This window comes from Onychostoma macrolepis, chromosome 03, assembly GCF_012432095.1.
Source record: "Onychostoma macrolepis isolate SWU-2019 chromosome 03, ASM1243209v1, whole genome shotgun sequence".
Taxonomy (NCBI): Eukaryota; Metazoa; Chordata; class Actinopteri; order Cypriniformes; family Cyprinidae; genus Onychostoma; species Onychostoma macrolepis.
This window is the reverse complement of record NC_081157.1, coordinates 51,748,385-51,769,674: the sequence shown is the minus strand read 5'-3', so window position 1 is coordinate 51,769,674 and position 21,290 is coordinate 51,748,385. Positions and strand designations below refer to the sequence as shown.

General features: G+C 38.0%; 1 protein-coding gene and 1 long non-coding RNA gene across 2 annotated transcripts; both read left to right on the top strand.

Moving 5' to 3' along the window:
* The first annotated feature begins 6,391 nt into the window (after positions 1–6,391).
* Positions 6,392–7,668, top strand: LOC131536595 (uncharacterized). Its single transcript, XR_009270011.1, has 3 exons — positions 6,392–6,759; positions 6,859–6,988; positions 7,386–7,668. It is a non-coding gene; the product is annotated as an uncharacterized LOC131536595 (long non-coding RNA).
* A 5,802-nt stretch (positions 7,669–13,470) lies between these two features.
* On the top strand, positions 13,471–21,014 carry LOC131535828 (zinc finger protein 345-like). Its single transcript, XM_058768334.1, has 2 exons — positions 13,471–14,365; positions 19,545–21,014. Exons 1-2 carry the CDS (start codon positions 13,471–13,473, stop codon positions 20,666–20,668), a joined length of 2,019 nt encoding a protein of 672 aa, XP_058624317.1. The 3' UTR covers positions 20,669–21,014.
* The last annotated feature ends 276 nt before the right edge of the window (positions 21,015–21,290 follow it).

The window sequence follows — 21,290 nt, the reverse complement described above, 5'->3', positions numbered from 1 at the left end:
CCCCTACAGGCACTTGAGCCTCCATCAGCGGGCTTGCCATACTCTTTGGCGGCGGGCTTGCCATACCCCTTGGCGGCGGGCTTGCCATACTCCTTGGGGGCGGGCTTGCCATACTCTCGGGTGGCGGGTTTGCGGTGGCCGCGGACGGTTTTGGAGGTTCGTGGACGGCGGCTGATTTCGGAGTGCCGGGATGACGACTGACGAGGGGGAGCTGTGGCTGACGGGTTGGTTCCGGCTCGGGTTCGGACGCTTCCCAGACTCCGAAGAACAGCCTCTCTCCAACAGGTCTGGGAGGTCTACTGGACGGTGGAGATTGGCTCCAAGCCGGAACAGTTTTATAATGGTGGCGTCATCCCACGTCGTTGCCGCGGCGAGCTTGCAGAATTCCCCGGCGTAATCATAAAATGGGAGATTCCGGAGCGAAATATTCCGCAAACTCCATATTTTGGTCGGTCTCGTCTTCTGTCACGGACTTGTGGTTTTAGCGAACATAAATAAAAGACTTGGAGAACGAAATAAACATAAACACACTTTTCCATTTATTGACGTTAGACGAGACAAAGACAAGGGGAAAACTAAGGACTTATAAATCGAAGAGAACAAAAGAGCAAACAAGGTAATACAAATCAGGTGGGGACAATGAATGATTAACAAACAAGAACAGGAACTAAACCAAATAAGGACAAACAGGAACTCAGACGGGCCGACACGTGACACTCAGTTTAGTTTAAATAGTATCTGTGCAACCAAATCGGCGATAATCGCTAGAAATGAAGTGTCCCCAAATGAGCAAGCCAGAGGCGACAGCGGCAAGGAACCAAAACTCCCTCTGAGACAGAATGGAGAAAAAAAACCTTGGGAGAAACCAGGCTCAGTCGGGGGCCAGTTCTCCTCTGGCCAGACGAAACCCGCAGTTCAAAAGTTGATATTTCTATTTTTTATTTTGTTGCAATTTCTAACAATAATAGTATTATGTAGTTAGGTATTTTATTATATTTTTAGTTATTTTGTTATATTTTTAGTTTTATTGTATTTTAATTGAGGTTTTCACTGGTGATATGTCTCTGGGGCTCATCTGGGTGTCCTGGTCTCCGCTGACGATCAGGGCTGTAGACATCATCTCTTGGTGCTGATCCACCATCTGATCGGATACGGACTGAGAAAAAGAATAGGAAAGAAACAGACAAATATTAGCGTAGATGCCGTTCTACTTACAGTGTAACGAGTACATCGTGTGTTATGGGGAGTGTTCCCGGTTCCGGTTGATCTAACTAATGCAGCCTAACAATCCTTTAACGGATTTGAATAATAGAAGCGTATTAGTGTGTTATGTGTACGCCAGGCTAAAGAGATGGGTCTTTAATCTAGATTTAAACTGACAGAGTGTGTTTGCCTCCCGAACAGTGTTAGGTAGATTGTTCCAGAGTTTGGGTGCTAAATAGGAAAAGGATCTGCCACCCGCAGTCGATTTTGATATTCTAGGTATTATCAAATGGCCTTAGTTTTGAGAACGCAGCGGACGTGGAGGACTATAATGCGATAAGAGCTCGCTCAAGTACTGAGGAGCTAAGCCATTCAGGGCTTTATAAGTAATTAACAAGATTTTAAAATCTATCCGATGCTTGATAGGGAGCCAGTGCAGTGTTGACAGAACCGGGCTAATATGGTCATATTTCCTGGTTCTAGTAAGGACTCTAGCTGCTGCATTTTGGACCAACTGTAGTTTGTTGATCAAGCGTGCAGAACAACCACCCAATAAAGCATTACAATAGTCTAACCTTGAGGTCATAAACACATGAACTAACATTTATGCATTTGACGTTGAGAGCATAGGTCGCAATTTAGATAATTTTTTTGAGATTTACAGATGCTAGAAACATGGCTTTCAAATGACAGATTGCTATCGAACAGCACACCTAGGTTCCTAACTGATGAAGAAGAATTGACAGAGCAGCTGTCAAGTATTAGATAATGTTCTAGGTTATTACATGTGGGGTTTTTAGGTCCGATAATTAACACCTCTGTTTTTTCAGAATTTAGCAGTAAAAAATTACTCGTCATCCAGGTTTTTATATCGACTATGCACTCCGTTAGTTTCTCAATTTGGTGTGTTTCACCGGACCGCGAAGAAATATAGAGCTGAGTATCATCAGCATAACAGTGAAAGCTAACACCATGTCTCCTGATAATATCTCCCAAGGGTAACATAAAGTTAAAGAAGTTATTCGTTTGATTTACCAAGAGACACAAGTAGTTGCAAATTTGTTTTAGAGACATGGAGACTATATGAATCTTTTTTAACTTACAGAAAGAATCCACTTATTTTATGATTGTGTATTTACCCAAATGTTTTGGATCAGTGTTTCTCCTTCATTAACTAGAGTGTGGCGGCCTGCCACAGTTTCATAATAAACCGATGATATATTTATGCTTCTTGTATCATAAAAGGTCTTTAACGTGTTTCATGCCATTGCTTTGGCAAAGTATCCATCAAACCAATGAATTAAAAACCGAAAACGTAATATGATGCTACATGTGTGTAGTAGCTATCTTTGTTTGTATCATGATTAAAATGCAGTGGTTGGTCGTAATTTCAAATGGCTTTTATTTATTTAAATATGTTTAGTTACTGTAATAGTAGCAACTGCCTGTTTTTGCATGGCAAGGAAAACTATTTATGGCCGGTAAATTTTCTCAAGTCACCAGTGTAGAAATTAGGACAAAAAGCAATTCCCTACTTTAGAGTGAGGTAATATATACCTGTAAAATATAATAATATACCTGTGAAATACTCATTTTAATTTATTTCAGAGTGCAATTGTTTTACAATATGTGGCTATTACTGTAATAGGAATAATAATATAAAATATTATTATTATTTTATTCTAATTTGTTTGGCTTCCACATTCACCAGTGAGAATGAGACACTAAATCACAACTAAAAAGAGAGTTGAGTGTCCTTTAAATGTCAAGTACAAGTAAATTCAGCAGCTTTATTCTTTGTTGAGTTTGCACACTGAACCTGTGTTGAAGCTCTTCATTCTGAACTCTCAAAGTGCACCAGATTGATGAATTTAACTTTAAAATGTACAAACATTCCCCCCTACAGGGACCGAGGACCACCCACCACAGACTCACAAAATCCTGTGGATTGATATTGAATATATAATATTTAAATTTATCAAATTAAAGATTAAATTCTCTGGTAAATATATATTTTTTGTTGTATAAAAATTAGAGTTTGGAGTAAAATTTGGTGATTAATTTCATAAGTATGTTTGGGAAATACCGTATGCACAAACAAAAATGGTCTAATAATAAACCTAACATTACATGATTTAAAATTGAACTTAAGCAGCACATTGAAGCCTTAAAATATCTAAGAAATAAAAAAGCAAAAAGGATTTATAGAATGTTTGAATCCTTTTCTAATGGATTATTAGATTAGATGGAGGGGGCGGGGTTTGTGAGCGCTCGAGACGCTCTGCTTCACTCTGCAGCGCTCGTGAGGCTCACTCGAGAGACTGAGAGCTGTACGGTGAGGGTGAGTCCTCTTTTTCTTCTCTTTCTTATCTATTATTTGCGTTTTGGTGTCGTGCATGGATTATTTTGCATAATTAAGTTTAAGGGCAGCAGGAATGTGAGGTAAATATCAGCTTCTCGTATGAATAGCGCTGGAGTGATTTACTTAACGTGTTTAGTCTGTGCAGAAAGAGACTTTTACTCCAGAAATGCCCTTCGTTCAACTGTTAAAAACGATCATATTGTGTCTAATGTTCCTCCGTTGATAAAAGATGAGTTGAATACGGAGTTGTTCAGGACAAATAGTTTCACAAATGAGGAAAATAAATCCACCTTTACTCTCTCAGTTAGACACTTTGAAGTGAGCTACAACATTTTGGTGAATTAACGTTACAATTATTTTCTTTTTGCTAAAGAGATATAATTGATGTAAAGTATTCAAGTATTGTGGTTGTGCACTTTGTACATGGGTCATTCTACAGAAACGGCCACTTTTCTGTCCCTAGACTACAGAAATATTACAATTGAAATACACATCAGGGTTACAATTATTTTTTAAATATTTTAAAATGAAACAGTATGTTATTTGAACAATTACACCTTACACAATTACATCAATGTGACATTATTATTATTATTTTTTTTAAATTATTTATATAGTCAAGTAGAATTCATATAGAACTCTACTTGACTATAGTTATATAGTCATATAGAATTCCAAGCACCACAAAACTGCTCGTCCCCACAGCCATGTACAGAGGGAACATGCTTTATTTTGAGGTCAAAAACAGGATTTTCTACCATTTAAAATACAAAAGTATATTCATAACTATCAAATATATGATGTAAATGGCATAAAAAAAAGCCAAATAAATATTATAAAATATATAATATATAATGAAAACAGTGGTACAAGTATGGTTTAAAGCATTGCATTTTGTAGTTAAATGGATACCAGCGTTAGTTTCGTCTTAAGCCTCAAAATACACGCGGTTCCACAGTATTTTTCATATAATTATTAAACTAAATATTCTCCCATGCTGTACTGAGCTGAACTTATCTGGAGAATATACTGTTTAGTATGTATTATTTGAGCCCAGTGCTGCATTAGAGACACAGTTGCCAAGTCCGCGTATTATACGCGACTTTGGGCTTCTTTTTTTGTAAAATTGCGGGAAAAAGTCCCTGGTCGCGGGTTGCGGTTTTTTGGGTTTATTTTAAAAAATATGGTTGCTTGTTTGGGAAATCTGACAAGCAACGTCGTTTCTTTATTTATGTTCGCCGTATTCTCCAGTGCATTGATTGACACTCTGTCTGCTCGCAGTTAATAGCCAACCAGTGCAATAATATAAGTGTTGTAGTGTAATTTGCCATATGCTCCGCCCCTCATTGGATAAAAATCACATTCAAAAAGAAGCGCGTGACGCTGTAATCCAAGCGATGACAGAAGTAGACGTAAAGGAGTGGGATGACTTTCTTTTAGCCTAATTTTTATAATGTTTTTGTAATGTATTAATTATCACGGGCGTCGGGCTGTAATAAAAAAAAACAAGTAGTCATATCTTAATGCTGAGTAAATACATTTGGTTCGAATAGCCTGGTATGGCAAGATGTCTTAAAATGTATTTATTTTTTTAACATTTAAATTTAGACCACATTATTAGATTACCTTTTGACTTCACGAATACACATAAAAGCTTAATGATTTTTGAAAATCTTTTTATAATCTTTTAATAATATTATATAATATTTTCTTTTTTAATATAATATATATTATAATTTAATATAATATTTTATATATTTTTCTATAATATTTATGTCACATTTTGTTTTTTTATGTCATTTATTTGATAGTTATGTATACATTATTTTATTTTAAATGGTAGAAAATCCTGTTTTTGACCTCAGAATAAAGCACGTTCCCTCTGTACATGGCTCTGGGGACGAGCAGTTTTGTGGTGCTTGGAATTCTTTATAATTAATTAAAAACAAATATTGCCACATTGATGGCTCAAGAAGGTGTAAATATTGTTCCATTGTTTCATTTTAAAATATATTTAAAAAAAGAATGTAACCAACAAAAGTGTTTTTCAAGTGTAATATTTCTGTAAAGGCTAGGGACAGAAAAAATGACATTTCCATAGAATGACCCCTATATATTTTAGGCTATAAATGTGTGGCTATGTTACAGCTCCCCTTTGAAGCTCTTGTGTTTTCTCCTTTCCCATCTCTCCAATCCTATTCTGCTCACAGGTGATTGGAGACGAGTTTTGTTCCCACTTTTGTTGCAGTTTGCTAATTTTTGTAAAATAGCTTCTGATTTTGCTTTTCAGATAAAAGAGTGGTTTCAGTTTAATATGTTGCAGGCTCATTTATTGGTAATAAATAATTTATAATAAATAATATTGATGATAATAAATCATAAAAAAAAAAATATTGGGCTTGTTTTGGGCTTGTTTTTGAAGCTGCGGTTGCTTATTTGTCTCGCGAGAGTTGGCAACTGTGATTAGAGACCGTTCAAACAGCACGAGACGGAGCGCGACGAACAACTGTATGGATTTAGAATGGCGGGAACTTTAAAAAATGACCTTATGAACGATTAAAATTAGGGGAAATAAACAAAATTACTGCTCGAACTGTCATTTTTCTGCACGTTGTAAGTGAAACGAACGAGCACCTCTCAGAGTTGGTTTGGAGAGCGTGCATTTGTCTGACATAATCTTTCAGATGAGGTTCTAACGGTACAAACTCTTCTTTCAGTTAAAGTAACATTATAGAAGTGCCTCACCGGAACCCATGGCAACGCTGCGTGAATATATGATCGATTAAAAAATTTAAGGTATGAAAAGTAATAATGGCATATACTGTATCTTGTATAAAAAGCCCTGTGATAAGGATAATCACAAATGTGTAAAATTAGCTTTTCTGTTGTTTTGTTCTAATTTCCTGTGTTATGTAATTTAAAAGCCTTTTCTGGATTGTAAAATATGGTTTTGGTAATTGAAACGTAAACTAGCAATGACATTTGACTTTCTCTGTCAAGATTATTTATTTTTATTTATAGTGTTGTTTTAACATGTTTCTGTATTTTCCATGTTTATGATATTCTGGAATGACTAAAGATCAGCACAGAGTTCTTGTGGATGGACCTCAGCAAGTCCTTCTGCAGTTGTATCCATCAAAGTGCTATGCAGACACAATGGGAATGACTGTCACATTGTAGAGCTTAGACAAATTGTAAATTAATTTATTTACTTAAGTGCACATGTTTATTGGAGTCTGTGACTGTTAATATTGTAAGATATATTTCAACGCTTGCCTTTGTTTTTATTAAAGTACACAGGTTCTCAAGAGGAATTCATCAAGGACAAGTCTGTTAGTATTATAGTTGTTGGGTGACCAAAATGAGCAGTGATGTGGTCCCGGTAATAGAAGAAGAAATCTTGTTTATCTGCAGTTGTAACACGTAAGTTTTTAATATAGTACACAGCACTTACTGTATGTATGTCATGATACACAATGTCACAATACTAAAATAAAGCCAACATAGTGTTAAAGGGATAGTTCACCCGTTTAAAGGTTATTTCACAGTTAAAGTTGACCCAAAAATAAAAAATTCTCTTTAATTACTTATATTCTTGAAATAGCAGTACTTGTTGCAGTTGGTCTGATACGCCTAGCCATGCTCATGTAATTTGCAACTTTTTTTTTACTTAGCCTCTTTATTGCTGCTTGTTGTTATTGAATATTTTTAACAGAATGTATTACTGTAGTTGAAGTAATGTACAGTAGTATTCTATATTGATTAAATTTTTAGAATTGTATGTAAAGAATTTCTTCTTTTGTTGTTTTTTTTTTTTCAGCCATCTCATGAATTGAGGTGACATGGGCATCTTGATTGTGACTGAGGAGGAGGAATGGGAGGTGCTTCCAAAATAAACCAATGACGTTGCTATCATTTTGGAAGACCGTCTTGTCGCCATCGATATCTGTGACGTCCCGAAAGCATTTGTGCTCCTGATGGGTCGTCTTTACATCATTAACAAAACACAGTACAGTTCTGATGTTCTCAAAACTTTGCATGAACATTGGTGGGAGTAACTGTTCTTCACGTGTTTACGGGCTACGAAACATGCTACTCTGCAAAAAGTAGGCTTTTTGGTTAGTTTTTGCTCTTTGTTCAACTCCGTTTTATGCCATGTTATGGCATCTCTTTTTAAAATTTTGAATGCACTTTGATGCATGTTCTGACTTCTGACTTATACTGAAATGGAAAATTTCAGAATTACTTGAATTGATTAAATGTGCATTAGTGAAAGGAATATTTACTGCAATTGTTCCAAAGAAATTAAATGTCAGTGTTCATGTATGTTTTTTAAAGATAGCATTACTGTGTTGAAAATTAAAACATCCTAAGTAGGATACTGCCAATTTTGAAATCAAATAAAATAGCATTCTGCATGTTCTTCAATGTCCATGAGCCATTTTTCTGAAGTACTGTTAGAAAATAGAAACTTGAGTTGTGTGGGCACATTACATAGTTCAGCCAGTTGAATGAGCTTAACATTACAAGTAAGATGAACTATTCTCGAAAAAGTTACCTGGCTACCTTAAAAAAATAAGTTAACTCAACAGGATGCTTAGTTTAAACAACTAAACGTTTGTTGGTCTGACTAATTTTATGTTGTTTCAACTTGGATTTAGGTTAGCACAATGTCTTGTCTTGTTGGGCTAACTTAAAAACTTGTTGGTTAGACAAAGTATAAAGTTGATTCAGCTTCACCTTTGTTAACCCAAATATTAATTATGGGTTTAAGGAACTCCAACATATGTTTAAACAACAAAAGTTTTTTAGCTTATTTAACACAAGATTTTAAGGCAGCCAGGTTACAAATTATTTTAAGTTGAATCAACTCGTTATTTTTTACAGTGTGGCAGATGTGGCAAAAAGTTAATTTTAGGCCCTGCTTGCAAGTGTAGAAATTAGGACAAAAGCAATTCCCTGCTTTAGAGTGAGGTAATATATACCTTTAAAATATAATAATATACCTGTGAAATACTCATTTTCATTTATTTCAGAGTGCAATTGTTTTACAATATGTGGCTATTACTGTAATAGGAATAATAATATAAAATTATTATTATTATTTTATTCTAATTTGTTTGTCTTCCACATTCACCAGTGAGACTGAGACACTAAATCACAACTAAAAAGAGAGTTGAGTGTCCTTTAAATGTCAAGTACAAGTAAATTCAGCAGCTTTATTCTGTGTTGAGTTTGCACACTGAACCTGTGTTGAAGCTCTTCATTCTGAACTCTCAAAGTGCACCAGATTGATGAATTTAACTTTAAAATGTACAAACATTCCCCCCTACAGGGACCGGGGACCACCCACCACAGACTCACAAAATCCTGAGGATTGATATTGAATATATAATATTTAAATTTATCAAATTAAAGATTCAATTCTCTGGTAAATATATATTTTTGTTGTATAAAAATTAGAGTTTGGAGTAAAATTTGGTGATTGATTTGTTAATTATGTTTGGGAAATACCGTATGCACAAACAAAAATGGTCTAATAATAAACATAACATTACATTATTTAAAATTGAACTTAAGCAGCACATTGAAGCCTTAAAATATCTAAGAAATAAAAAAGCAAAAAGGATGTACAGAATGTTTGAATCCTTTTCTAATAGAAATATCGTGTAAATTATCCCCTGTAGCCCCCTTTCTTTTTTTCAGTTTGTTCCTTTGATGCTATTATGAATGTAACAGATAATAGTTGAAAACACTGTGTTCCTCTATATATGTATGTTGTGTTACTGTTCTTGTTATGCAATAAAACAAATAACTATCTAAAACTGGAAACAAATATTATTTAATGTAATGTAATTATTTAGTTTATCTCTCGTCTCATTAGATTAGATGGAGGGGGCGGGGCTTGTGACTATACTGAGTCCAGCCGCCTGGAGGCGCTCGAGACGCTCTGCTTCACTCTGCAGCGCTCGTGAGGATCACTCGGTGTGCGCATGCGCGAGAGACTGAGAGCTGTACGGTGAGAGTGAGTCCTCTTTTTCTTCTCTTTCTTATCTATTGTTTGCTTTTTGGTGTCGTGCATGAATTATTTTGCGTAATTAAGTTTGAGGGCAGCAGGAATGTGAGGTAAATGTCAGCTTTTCGTATGAATAGCGCTGGAGTGTTTAGTCAGTGCAGAAAGAGACTTTTATTCCAGAAATGCCCTTCGTTCAACTGTTAAAAACGATCATATTGTGTATAATGTTCCTCCGGTGTTGTGTATTATTCAGTTCCTGTGAAAAACTGTTCCAGTGGGTGGAGTTAACGTGAATAGTCATTAGTTCCCCTGTTGTGGGCGTGTCCTTGAAACAACGCGCAAACGAATGGAACTGAAAATATGAGTGCATGCTCCTCAAATCGCTATGTGTTTAATGGATTATTTCGAAAAGGTAATGAAGTATCAATGTTCAGCATTAAAGCATTAACTGCAACAGTGTTAATATATGCATAGTATAATGCATAGTTTTTGTAATAATATGATAAATCGTCTATAAGCCGTTTTGCCTGATTGATTACAGGAATGCAGCAAAACACAATAAGTGAATAACTTATGCTAACCTAGGCTAATATAGTTTTTCATTTGTGGGGCTTTAATTAATTAATTTATTTATTTGAATAGATTAGCCTACCTAGTTGTCATTGGTGACTACTGCAGTGTGCATACAACAATGCCTGAAACAAACCTCTACAAATGTATATACAACTCTAGGTCAGCAGCTACTCCAAGAATATTATTTTTAAATTTGGATAAGAAATCATATATATGTCACCATCAATAGTGTCATAATATAGCCTTGATTTGCTTTTGTGATGTTTCCACATATATTCATCATCATGTAAAGTCACTGTCTTGTTTCAGATTGGATGTGGAGCTTAAGTCACTGGTAGCTGACCATTGTGTGAACTGGACATACATGGAGGCTGTTTTCATTGAGTGCCAAGGCCATGTTTTAACATTTATCTCAGACACTGACTTAATTTTGCATTGCTTCATTCCACATACACATACTTTCACACAGTTTCCCTTGTCTTTTCAATTTGAGTTGTATTCATAAATCAATTACTTCTGCACTTGTCATAGTAACATTTAATGTATGTAACTAATATTTATATACTCTACAACATAATGTTTTGAGTAGCATTTTTATATAAACAGTCAAAATAAAACACAGAAAAAGATAACGTTATTTGTTAACCTACATGTCATGTTAAAATTAACCCATATCAGAGAACTGTCAACATGAAAGTGTTAAAATGATTGAAGTACTAACTTTAAATTAATCTCAGAAGATATTAATCTCAGGAGGAGACAGGAGAACAGAGTTTGGCTGACAAAAACATTTGGGTTTCATTGTTGTAAAATGTGATTAACATTTGAAAATCTTATTTAAAAGTGTTTAATAGATTTTCAAATGTTAAACATGATTGTGTATATCTGCACTATCATGTGTGTTGCACTATCCGTACTTTCTTCTTGGAAGATCCTGCCGCCAAGTCAGATTCCTTGTGTGTGTAAACATACTTCTGAACACAACACTAGGATCATGAAATTGTGGATGTTTTCACACACCATTTTTAAATTGCAACATATGGTCAAAGAACAGACACAATGTATGATTATACAGTATATTATATTTATTATTATATTATTAGTAGTTCTTTCTCAGATTATCTAAACTGTTAAGCAATGCTCTGTATTTGACTGTTAACTAAATACAATTAAGGAAAACATGACATGCTTTTTTAGGTCCATTTTAAAGGGACAATTCATTCAAAAATTAACTCACTCTCATGTTGTTTCAATGTTGTATGACTCATTCTTCTGTAGAAGATACTTTGAAAAATGTTTCAATGCTGTTTTGTTCTCACTGGTTTCAAACAGGTGAGTAAATGATGACACAGTTTTCATTTTTTGGGTGGACGTATACCTTTATATTATAATTTATTATAGGCTACTTGGAGATTTGTGATTCCCAAATGTGTATGTGCAAAGATTTTGTTTTGTTTTTAACTTAAAATAAAAGAAAATAATAATAGAATAAAATATATGTGACATAGAAGTAAATGTGCATTTATCTTTGTGACTTTATCATTTACATGATATAATATGAGAAAAAGGAATATTTGTAGTTTGGTGTTGATAAAGATACTGATGGGGCTGTGGAGGCTGGGAAATACTGGCTATTAAAAATAAAAAAGAAGATGATGAAAGAAAGAAAGAATGACACAGGATACTCACACGAGACTAGCTTGTATACATTTGGCCACAGATACATTTGTAGAGGTTTGTTTCAGGCATTGTTGTAGCTACACACTGCAGTATAGTCTCCAATGACAACTATGTAGGCTAATCTATTAAAAAATAAATTAATTAATAAATTAAAGCCCCACAAATGAATATAAAAGCTACACATCAAAAAACAGCAACAACAACAACAAAAAGCAAACGATATTAGCCTAGGTTAGCATAAGTTATTCACTTATTGTTTGTTTTGCTGTATTCCTGTAATCAGTCAGGCAAATCAGCTTATAGAAAATTTATCATATTATTACAAAAACTATGCATCATTTTGACACCGTTGCAGTTAATGCTTTAATGCTGAACATTGATACTTCATTACCTTTTCGAAATAATCCATTAAACACATAGCGATTTGAGGAGCATGCACTCATATTGTCAGTTCCATTCGTTTGCGTGTTGTTTCAAGGACACGCCCACAACAGGGGAACTAATGACTATTCACGTTAACTCCACCCACTGGAACAGTTTTTCACAGGAACTGAATATTACACAACACCGTTCATAAAAGATGACTTGAATACGGAGTTGTTCAGGACAAATAGTTTCACAAATGAGGAAAATAAATCCACCTTTACTTAAACACATAACGTTAGCTCTCAGTTAGATACATACTGAAGTGAGCTACAACATTTTGGTGAATTAACGTAAAAAAAAATATATTTTTGCTAAAGAGAGATAATTGATGTAAAGTATTCAAGTATTGTGGTTGTGCACTTTGTACATGGGTCATTCTACAGAAACGGCCACTTTTCTGTCCCTAGACTACAGAAATATTACAATTGAAATACACATCAGGGTTACAATTTTTTTATATATATTTTAAAATGAAACAATATGTTATTTGAACAATTACACCTTACACAATTACATCAATGTGACATTATTATTATTATTTTTTAATTAATTATATAGTCAAGTAGAATTCATATAGAACTCTACTTGACTATAGTTATATAGTCATATAGAATTCCAAGCACCACAAAACTGCTTGTCCCCACAGCCATGTACAGAGGGAACATGCTTTATTTTGAGGTCAAAAACAGGACTTTCTACCATTTAAATACAAAAGTATATTCATAACTATCAAATATATGATGTAAATGGCATAAAAAAAAGAAAAAAAAGAAGCCAAATAAATATTATAAAATATATAATGAAAACAGTGGTCCCCTGGTGTTACCGCTTAACAAAAGTTTTATTTTGGAATAAAAAAATCACACTGATGGCATCACTCGACTTCTTCCTTCCTCTTTCCTGAATATGTATGAAGGCAGGCCCATGTTTAGTCCTCTGTCTCTTTTCAGTTATCAGAAATTTTCTCATTTATCTCATGGTTTCATATGAAGCTTTTAGTTGACATCACTGGTGTGACCTACTTTATTGTAAAAAAAAATAGAATACAAATGGATTAAACTACTTAATTTAGTGAGTATACCATGATTGACAACATGTGGTTTGATACCTAGCAGCATACTCCAATGAAATCCAGTCGGTCCACTTTGGGGGATCACATAATCAGGCTACCCTCCACACTGGAGTGCTTTATCTGGCAAACCAGGCCCCCATGCCCTTCTGCACCGTCTCCCCCAGTAGAAGGCATGGTCCACCAGCTATATGGGCTCATTTGGACCCTATTCTTCATTTCCTGAAAAAGGACCACGCTGATGTCCAAAACCTTCACTTTTTTAGTGATGGCCCTGCCACCCAATACAAAAACCGCTCAAACTTTTACATCATATCCACGGAGCCTCATTCCATGTCACTCTCGACAGTGACATGGAACTTCTTCGAGGCATCCCATGGGAAGGGTTCACCAGATGGAGTGGGGGCTGCACTGAAGAGAACAGCTGACACATTAGTTCGTCAAGGAAAAGATATCCCTGATGCACACAGCTTCTTCCACCTGCTGAAGGACACGAGCAAGGTGCAACTCTACTATGTGAGTGAGGAAGAAGTTGAGAAGAAGGATGAAGGTTTAAGACAAGTGCCTCTGTTCACCATTAAAGGCACCATGAAAATGCATGAGGTCCTCAGCGTTTCTCCCAGCATTCTCAAATATAGGGACATAAGCTGTTTCTGCCAGGCTGCAGACGGGGTGTTTGATTGTCCATGCCACAGCCTAGAGGAGGTTACTCTTGTAGATATGGATGCAATTGATCAAACAGGCAAAGATTTCAGACCCAGTGTCATCGAACAGCATCACAGCGGGCAGTGGTGTGTTGTGCAATATGATGATGATCCCTACCCTGGCATCATCTTGCAGGTGGAGGAAAACAATGTGAAAGTCAAATGCATGCACCGGAACGGAGTGAATACATTTTTCTGGCCCACCCTCAGAGATGATGTTAACTGGTACGGTGATGACCAGATCATATGCCTGATTTCAGAGCCCCAGGCACTGAATAAGCGTTCAGTTCAAATTGATAAGCGATTCTGGGAGTTCATTATGGGGCAGTTGGGCAAGTAAATTAAGGCACCATGAAATGTAAAATGAGGACAGTTCAAAGTTAACACCTCTTAGTCCTAACCTAGTATAAGAGCATGACATCCAAGATGGCGAAGTGGTCAGACGCAGCGGCTTCTCCAGGTCCCAAAGACGGTGCTTTTATGTCTTTTAATGTCGTCTGTTCGTCTCCAAACAATGTCAATTTACCGCTAATTCATCGGGAGATCACTCCGGGATACATCTATGATCGCCAAAGCCTTTTGGATATCGACAACACATACAAACACAAACTCTCGCTGGCGGCTACTGAGAAGCTACGAGGCCTTTGTTTACTGCTGGAGCCGGACCTCAAGACCGCGGCCTCGCCTACTGACGCTACCCGCACAAGGCGGCGTCGCAAGTGGTGTGAGAGAGGACGGAAGCGTGGTAAGCGCGGAGGTATACGAGCCAGGCTAAGGGCTAACCCCACAAGACCGGCTCTTCCAACACTCATGCTCTCAAACGTTCGCTCTCTGGAAAAAAAACTGGACTTAATTCAACTCAGTCGGTCTACACAGCATGAGGCAAGGGATTGTTGTGTGTCTGTTTCCACTGAAACATGGCTAAATGACAACATCCCGGACTCCGCCATTCAGCTACACGGGCTAACCTGCTACCCAGCGGACAGAGATTCATCACTGTCTGGTAAGACTCGCGGCGGTGGCTTGTGTGTGTATATCAGCAAAGAATGGTGTAACAATGCTGCGTTAGTATCAAAACACTGTTCGTCGCTGGTGGAGTTTATGGTTGTGAAGTGTCGACCGTTCTATCTGCCGCGGGAGTTCACGGCCACTGTTATTGTCGCGGTTTACATTCCCCCGTGTGCAAACGCTAAGGACGCACTTCGTGAACTGTACAGCGCCATCAGCGAACAACAAACAAATAACCCCGACGGCTTTTTCATCGTAGACGGTGACTTCAACCACGCAAACTTAAAGACAGTTTTGCCAAAGTTCTACCAACATGTGAACTTTGCAACAAGGGGAAATAAAACACTGGACTTTGTTTACACAACAGAAAAGAATGCATACAAAGCCGAACCCCGCCCCCACCTCGGGTACTCGGACCACATCTCTGTTATGCTAATCCCAGCATACAGACCACTTCTCAAACTTGCCAAACCGGTTCAAAAACAGATCACGGTATGGCCAGAAAATGCTACCTCAGCACTGCAGGACTGCTTCCAGGACACAGACTGGAACATGTTTAAAGAGGCGGTCACCTACAACAATCACACAGACCTGCAGGAGTACACTGAAACTGTGACTGCTTACATCAAAAAGTGCACTGATGATGTGACAGTCACCAAGACCATCACCACACGCGCCAACCAGAAGCCATGGATGACAGCAGAGGTTTGCGGGCTGCTAAAGACCAGAGATGAAGCTTTCAGATCAGGAGATAAAGCAGCCCTCAAAACAGCAAGAGCCAATCTGTCCCGCAGCATCAAAAATGGAAAACGGTCATATGCTCAAAAAATCAACAATCAATTCACAGACAGCAGAGACACATAGAGTCTGTGGCAAGCCATTCAGACCATCGCAGACTACAAGCCCCCGCCACAGGCCTGTGATGATGACACATCCCTCCCAGATTCACTCAACCACTTTTATTCACGGTTTGAAATGCTGAATGACACACCTGCACAAAAACTGCCCACACCTCCCAACGACCAGGCTCTCTGTCTGTCTCCAGCCGACGTAAGGAAGACCCTATCTAGGATCAACCCACGCAAGGCTGCGGGTCCCGACAACATACCTGGCTGTGTACTGAAAGACTGTGCTGTACAGCTGACAGATGTCCTAACAGATATCTTCAACACCTCACTGAGCCAGGCAGTCATCCCCACATGTCTCAAATCCACAACAATCATACCGGTACCAAAGAAATCATCTGTGTCCTGTCTAAATGACTACCGTCCCATAGCACTGACTCCAATCATAATGAAGTGCTTTGAGAGGTTAGTCATGCACAACATCAAAACCAGCCTCCCCAACACACTCGATCCGCTCCAGTTTGCATACCGTCCAAACCGCTCTACGGACGATGCAATCTCCTCCACCCTCCACCTGGCTCTTACCCACCTAGAAAACAAAGACTCTTATGTTAGAATGCTGTTCATTGACTTCAGCTCAGCATTCAACACAATAATCCCACAACAGCTCATCAACAAACTAAACCTGCTGGGCCTTAACAATTCCCTCTGTAATTGGATTCTGGACTTTCTAACCGGAAGACCTCAGTCAGTCCGTGTCGGCCACAACACCTCGAGCACTACCACACTGAGCACAGGTGTCCCACAAGGCTGTGTGCTCAGCCCACTGCTCTTCACGCTGCTGACCCACGACTGCACTGCCAAGTCCAGCTCCAACCACATCATCAAGTTCGCTGATGACACAACAGTGGTAGTTCTCATCAGCAACAACGATGAAACGCACTACAGAGAGGAAGTGGCACAGCTGGCGAAATGGTGTGGCACTAACAACCTGTCCCTCAATGTGAGTAAGACAAAGGAGGTTGTGATGGACTTCAGAAGGAACTCCGGTAATCACCCCCCCCCCACTAACCATCGACAGCTCGCCTGTGGAGAGAGTCAGCAGCACTAAATTCCTGGGGGTGCACATCACAGAGGATCTCACCTGGACCACCATGTCACTCTCCAAGAAGGCACAACAGCGCCTACACTTTCTCCGCCGGCTGAAAAGAGCAAGTCTCCCTCCACCCATCCTCACCACTTTCTACAGGGGCACCATTGAGAGTGTGCTGACCAGCTGCATCACTGTCTGGTACGGGAACTGTACTGCAGCAGACCGCAAGACCCCTCCAGCGGACAGTGAACACAGCTGCAAGGATCATCCTCTCCCCTCCATCCTGGACATTTTCCTCACACGATGCTCCAGCAAAGCCAATAGTATCGTGAAGGACTCCACACATCCCTCCCACAGTCTCTTCCAGCTCCTACCATCAGGAAGACGGTACCGGAGCATCAAAGCCCGCTCTGCCAGACTGCTCAACAGCTTTTTCCCCCTGGCTGTGAGAGCCCTGAACTCAAATCACCCCGCCCCTCTCTGAACCCCCATACAAACCCCCTACCTCCTGAAACATGGACCATCTGAAACTTATGGAACTTTTTTTGTGAAATCGAAGTGTGCTACACACAGGTGAGTGGGCCTGTACAAACCACCTGTAGTAGCACACTCTCCTCCTCTATGCGCACTAGTCACTTTTCACACACACTGCTGTGTGTATACATATCCCACAAAAAGACTCAGTAATATACGTATGTTTACATGATCATGCACTACAAATCATCCTGCACTGTTCCCCAGCCAGATGCTGACTCACAATGTTACTCTTCGCACATGTACAGTATTTATCTGAAGCACTTGTATAGTTTGTATTGTTTATATTTTTTAGTTTATGTATAGGTAAAACATTTTTTTTATATATAGTATATTTATAGTCAAATCTATCAGTAGGATAGTTGTGTATAGGTTTATATTGATTTACTTCATTGCTGTATTCCTGTATTTATGTAGCACCATGGTCCTGTGAAGCACGACATTTTGTTCCACTGTATGCCCCCGCATGTAGCGGAATGACAATAAAGCTCAACTTGACTTGACTTGACTTGACATAAAATAGCAGCGGACAATGGCAGTTTAGACAATGTACTGTAGTTTGTTGTACATTTTAGTTGTTTTAGTTCAAATGTTTTAAAATGTTGTTTCTGTTCTTTTACTAACAGTTTGCATTAATTGGCAAATGTATGCCAAAGGTAACAATTTAGTAATTGTTAATTATAGTTGAAGAATAAGGATGTTTGGTCTTATGTATGTCACTGGTGTCACTGTGTGTTTTTTTTCTGTTACATTCTATAAAATGTGTCACATGTGACATGATAATAATTTTACATCTATTGAATTCTGCTAAACTCAAGAGTTAAGATTTAAAGGATTGTATCATTACTCGTTTATAACTTGTTTTTTTCAAATATTTTCATTGTTATAGCAAATACATGTTTGTGCAAATTAACTAACATCATTCAATCACACTTTTAACAAACCTGATTAAAATAAATAAAACATAATCTCCTTATTTGTTGCATTATCATTATTTTATGTAACTCTGACTACATGTGCTGAAATAAAAAGAGAAATAATATTTCATAAAAACCTTTAAAATTGCCAAAGAAGTAAGGTAACACCAGTGACAAAAAAAGGGTACATGCGGTCTTTAAATAAACTCACCCTCATATCGTTCCAAACCCGTAAGACCGTTCATCTTCAGAACACAAATTAAGATATTTCTGATGAAATCGGAGAGCAATCTGACCCTCCATAGACAGCAATGTAACTGAAATGTTCCCAGATCCAGAAACGTAGTAAATACATCGGTAAAACAGTCCATGTGACATCAGTGGCTCAACTGATGACGCTACGAGAATACTTTTTTTTGTGTGCCGCTTGTGCACAATTAAAAGAGCTGCGCTTCAGTCATGTTGTGCTGATAAGTGCTCCGTTCAGTTCGTATATGAGGTTAGCGTTTATAAAAGTGCCGAAGGTGCGAATCAAATAATTAATAAATAGCCTGATTCTAGGTTTCCATAAATTTCAACCCCATCCCCCCCACAAACTACGCCCCTGCTGCAGGGCCGTCGCCAGAAAATCTTCAATGGGGGGGGCATTTCGTTTTCATAGGGGGGCACACTTTTTTATGATCTTATAAACAGACTTTCACCAAAACAATAACAACCTGTATTACTTAAATTGATCAAGTTCTATATTAAAACATATTAGAGTCTCCACGCCAGATAGTTAAGATCCAGTCCCGGATGCCAGATCCTGTCAGAAAATATCAGTTTTGACTCGTGTCTGAACAAATAGACAGTAGGGTAGTTGATACCCAAAACCCATTAACATCAAGTCTTGTCTGGTACCAAAACTGTATTAACAGTCTTTTATCAACCAACAAGTTGACTGAGCAAAGCCAGAGAAGAGCAGAAGCAGGAGACGAAGTGATGATGATAAAAAGGAGCAAAGTTTATTGAATAATCTTAGTTGCATATCCACAAATCCAACAAGTAGTGTTTTACCAAACAACAAATTTTTAATGAGTTACTGACAAATGTACTGTTTTTGTTTTTGTTTCAGAGTTGATTGGAGATAATGAAGCGAAAGAAGAATTGAGTGAATCTGAGGAGAAAAATCATGCCAGAAGTGGAGAAAAACCCAAACAGAAAGATTTAAAGAGAAAAGGGGCCATGAAATCTTTCAGCTGCACTCAGTGTGGAAAGAGTTTCACACGCAAATATAATCTTGATGTTCACATGAGAGTTCATACTGGAGAGAAACCATTCACTTGTGATCAGTGCGGGAAGAGTTTCACACTATCATCAACCCTTAAGGATCACATGAACATCCACACTGGAGAGAAACTGCACACATGTGATCAATGCGGGAAAACATTTTTGAGAGCTTCACACCTTAAAAAACACCTGAGAGTTCATACAAAGGAGAAGCCACATTCATGTCTTTTGTGTGAAAAGAGTTTTTCGTGTCCAGAACATCTAAAAGTGCATCAGAAAATACATACTGATGTGAGAGACTACATGTGCTTTGAGTGTGAAAAGACTTTTACTACAGCGAGCCGTTTAAAACAGCATGAGAGGATTCACACTGGAGAGAAACCATTCACTTGTGATCAGTGCGGGAAGAGTTTCAGACAATCATCAAGCCTTAAGGAGCACATGAACATCCACACTAGAGAGAAACTGTACACATGTGATCAATGCGGGAAGAGTTTCAGACACTCATCAAGCCTAAAGAAACACATGAACATCCACACTAGAGAGAAGCTTTACACATGTGATCAATGCGGCAAAACATTTTTGAGAGCTTCAGACCTGAAGAATCACCTGAGAGTTCATATAAAGGAGAAGCCACATTCATGTAATTTGTGTGGAAAGAGTTTTTCACATCTACAAAGTTTGAAATTACATCAGAAAATACATACTGGTGTGGGAGAATACATGTGCTTTGAGTGTGAGAAGACTTTTACTACAGCAAGCTGTTTAAAACTGCATGAGAGGATTCACACTGGAGAGAAACCTTACAAGTGTTCACACTGTGGCAAGAGATTCAATCAGTCAGGATCCCTGAAAAAACACGAGAGGATCCACACTGGAGAGAAACCGTATCACTGCACTGCATGTGGGAAGCGTTTCACTTGTTCATATTCTCTACACAGTCATATAAAAAACAATCACAGTAAGTAGATCATCTTCAGATCCAGCACTTTCAGGTCTGATGCTGCTTCCTCACCAAATGTGACACAATAATGCATCAAGCAGTGAAATAAAATATCATCTGGATAAATTTGTCATTACAAGCGACATGACAAAGAAACATTATCTAAAGTTTTCACAGTGAATAAAGTTCATCTTCATCTTCAAAACCAGCAGATTCAATTCAGATTCAGATAAACTCGAAGATGAAGTTCCTCTTCAAAGAACAATGGCAAAAGTTGGGATCACGTGACCCTTCGACGGCGATGCAAGCTTAGTCTTTCGCTCTGCTCACTATGCCACATATTATACGATCCTGTCAGTAAAATTTGAACCACTCTGCATTGGACCCATCATGAGTGCTAAGGCAGACAAAGGGGATCGAAAAAGAGAGATTGAGCAATCGCCAATGAAGAAAAAATTCAGAGATTCCGCCATCTCCAGAGAGGATCTCGACAATGCTATTGCTAGCCATATTGTACTAGCATTTAAAGAGCAGCAAAACACTTTGAATTCGGTTGTGAATTCGGCAGTAAGAGATGCGATGGACTCTGTACTGATTCCAGCATTGCGCGAACTGCGTGAGGACATACAAGCAACCAACAAGTCTGTT

What these genes read in the sequence shown, in the direction of transcription:
- LOC131535828 (XM_058768334.1), top strand. Translation starts at nt 13,471, where the DNA reads ATGCCCTTCTGCACCGTCTCCCCCAGTAGAAGGCATGGTCCACCAGCT. An exon ending in GTTCATTATGGGGCAGTTGG is followed by an intron (nt 14,366 to 19,544) that starts GCAAGTAAATTA and finishes TTTTTGTTTCAG; the next exon opens with AGTTGATTGGAGATAATGAA.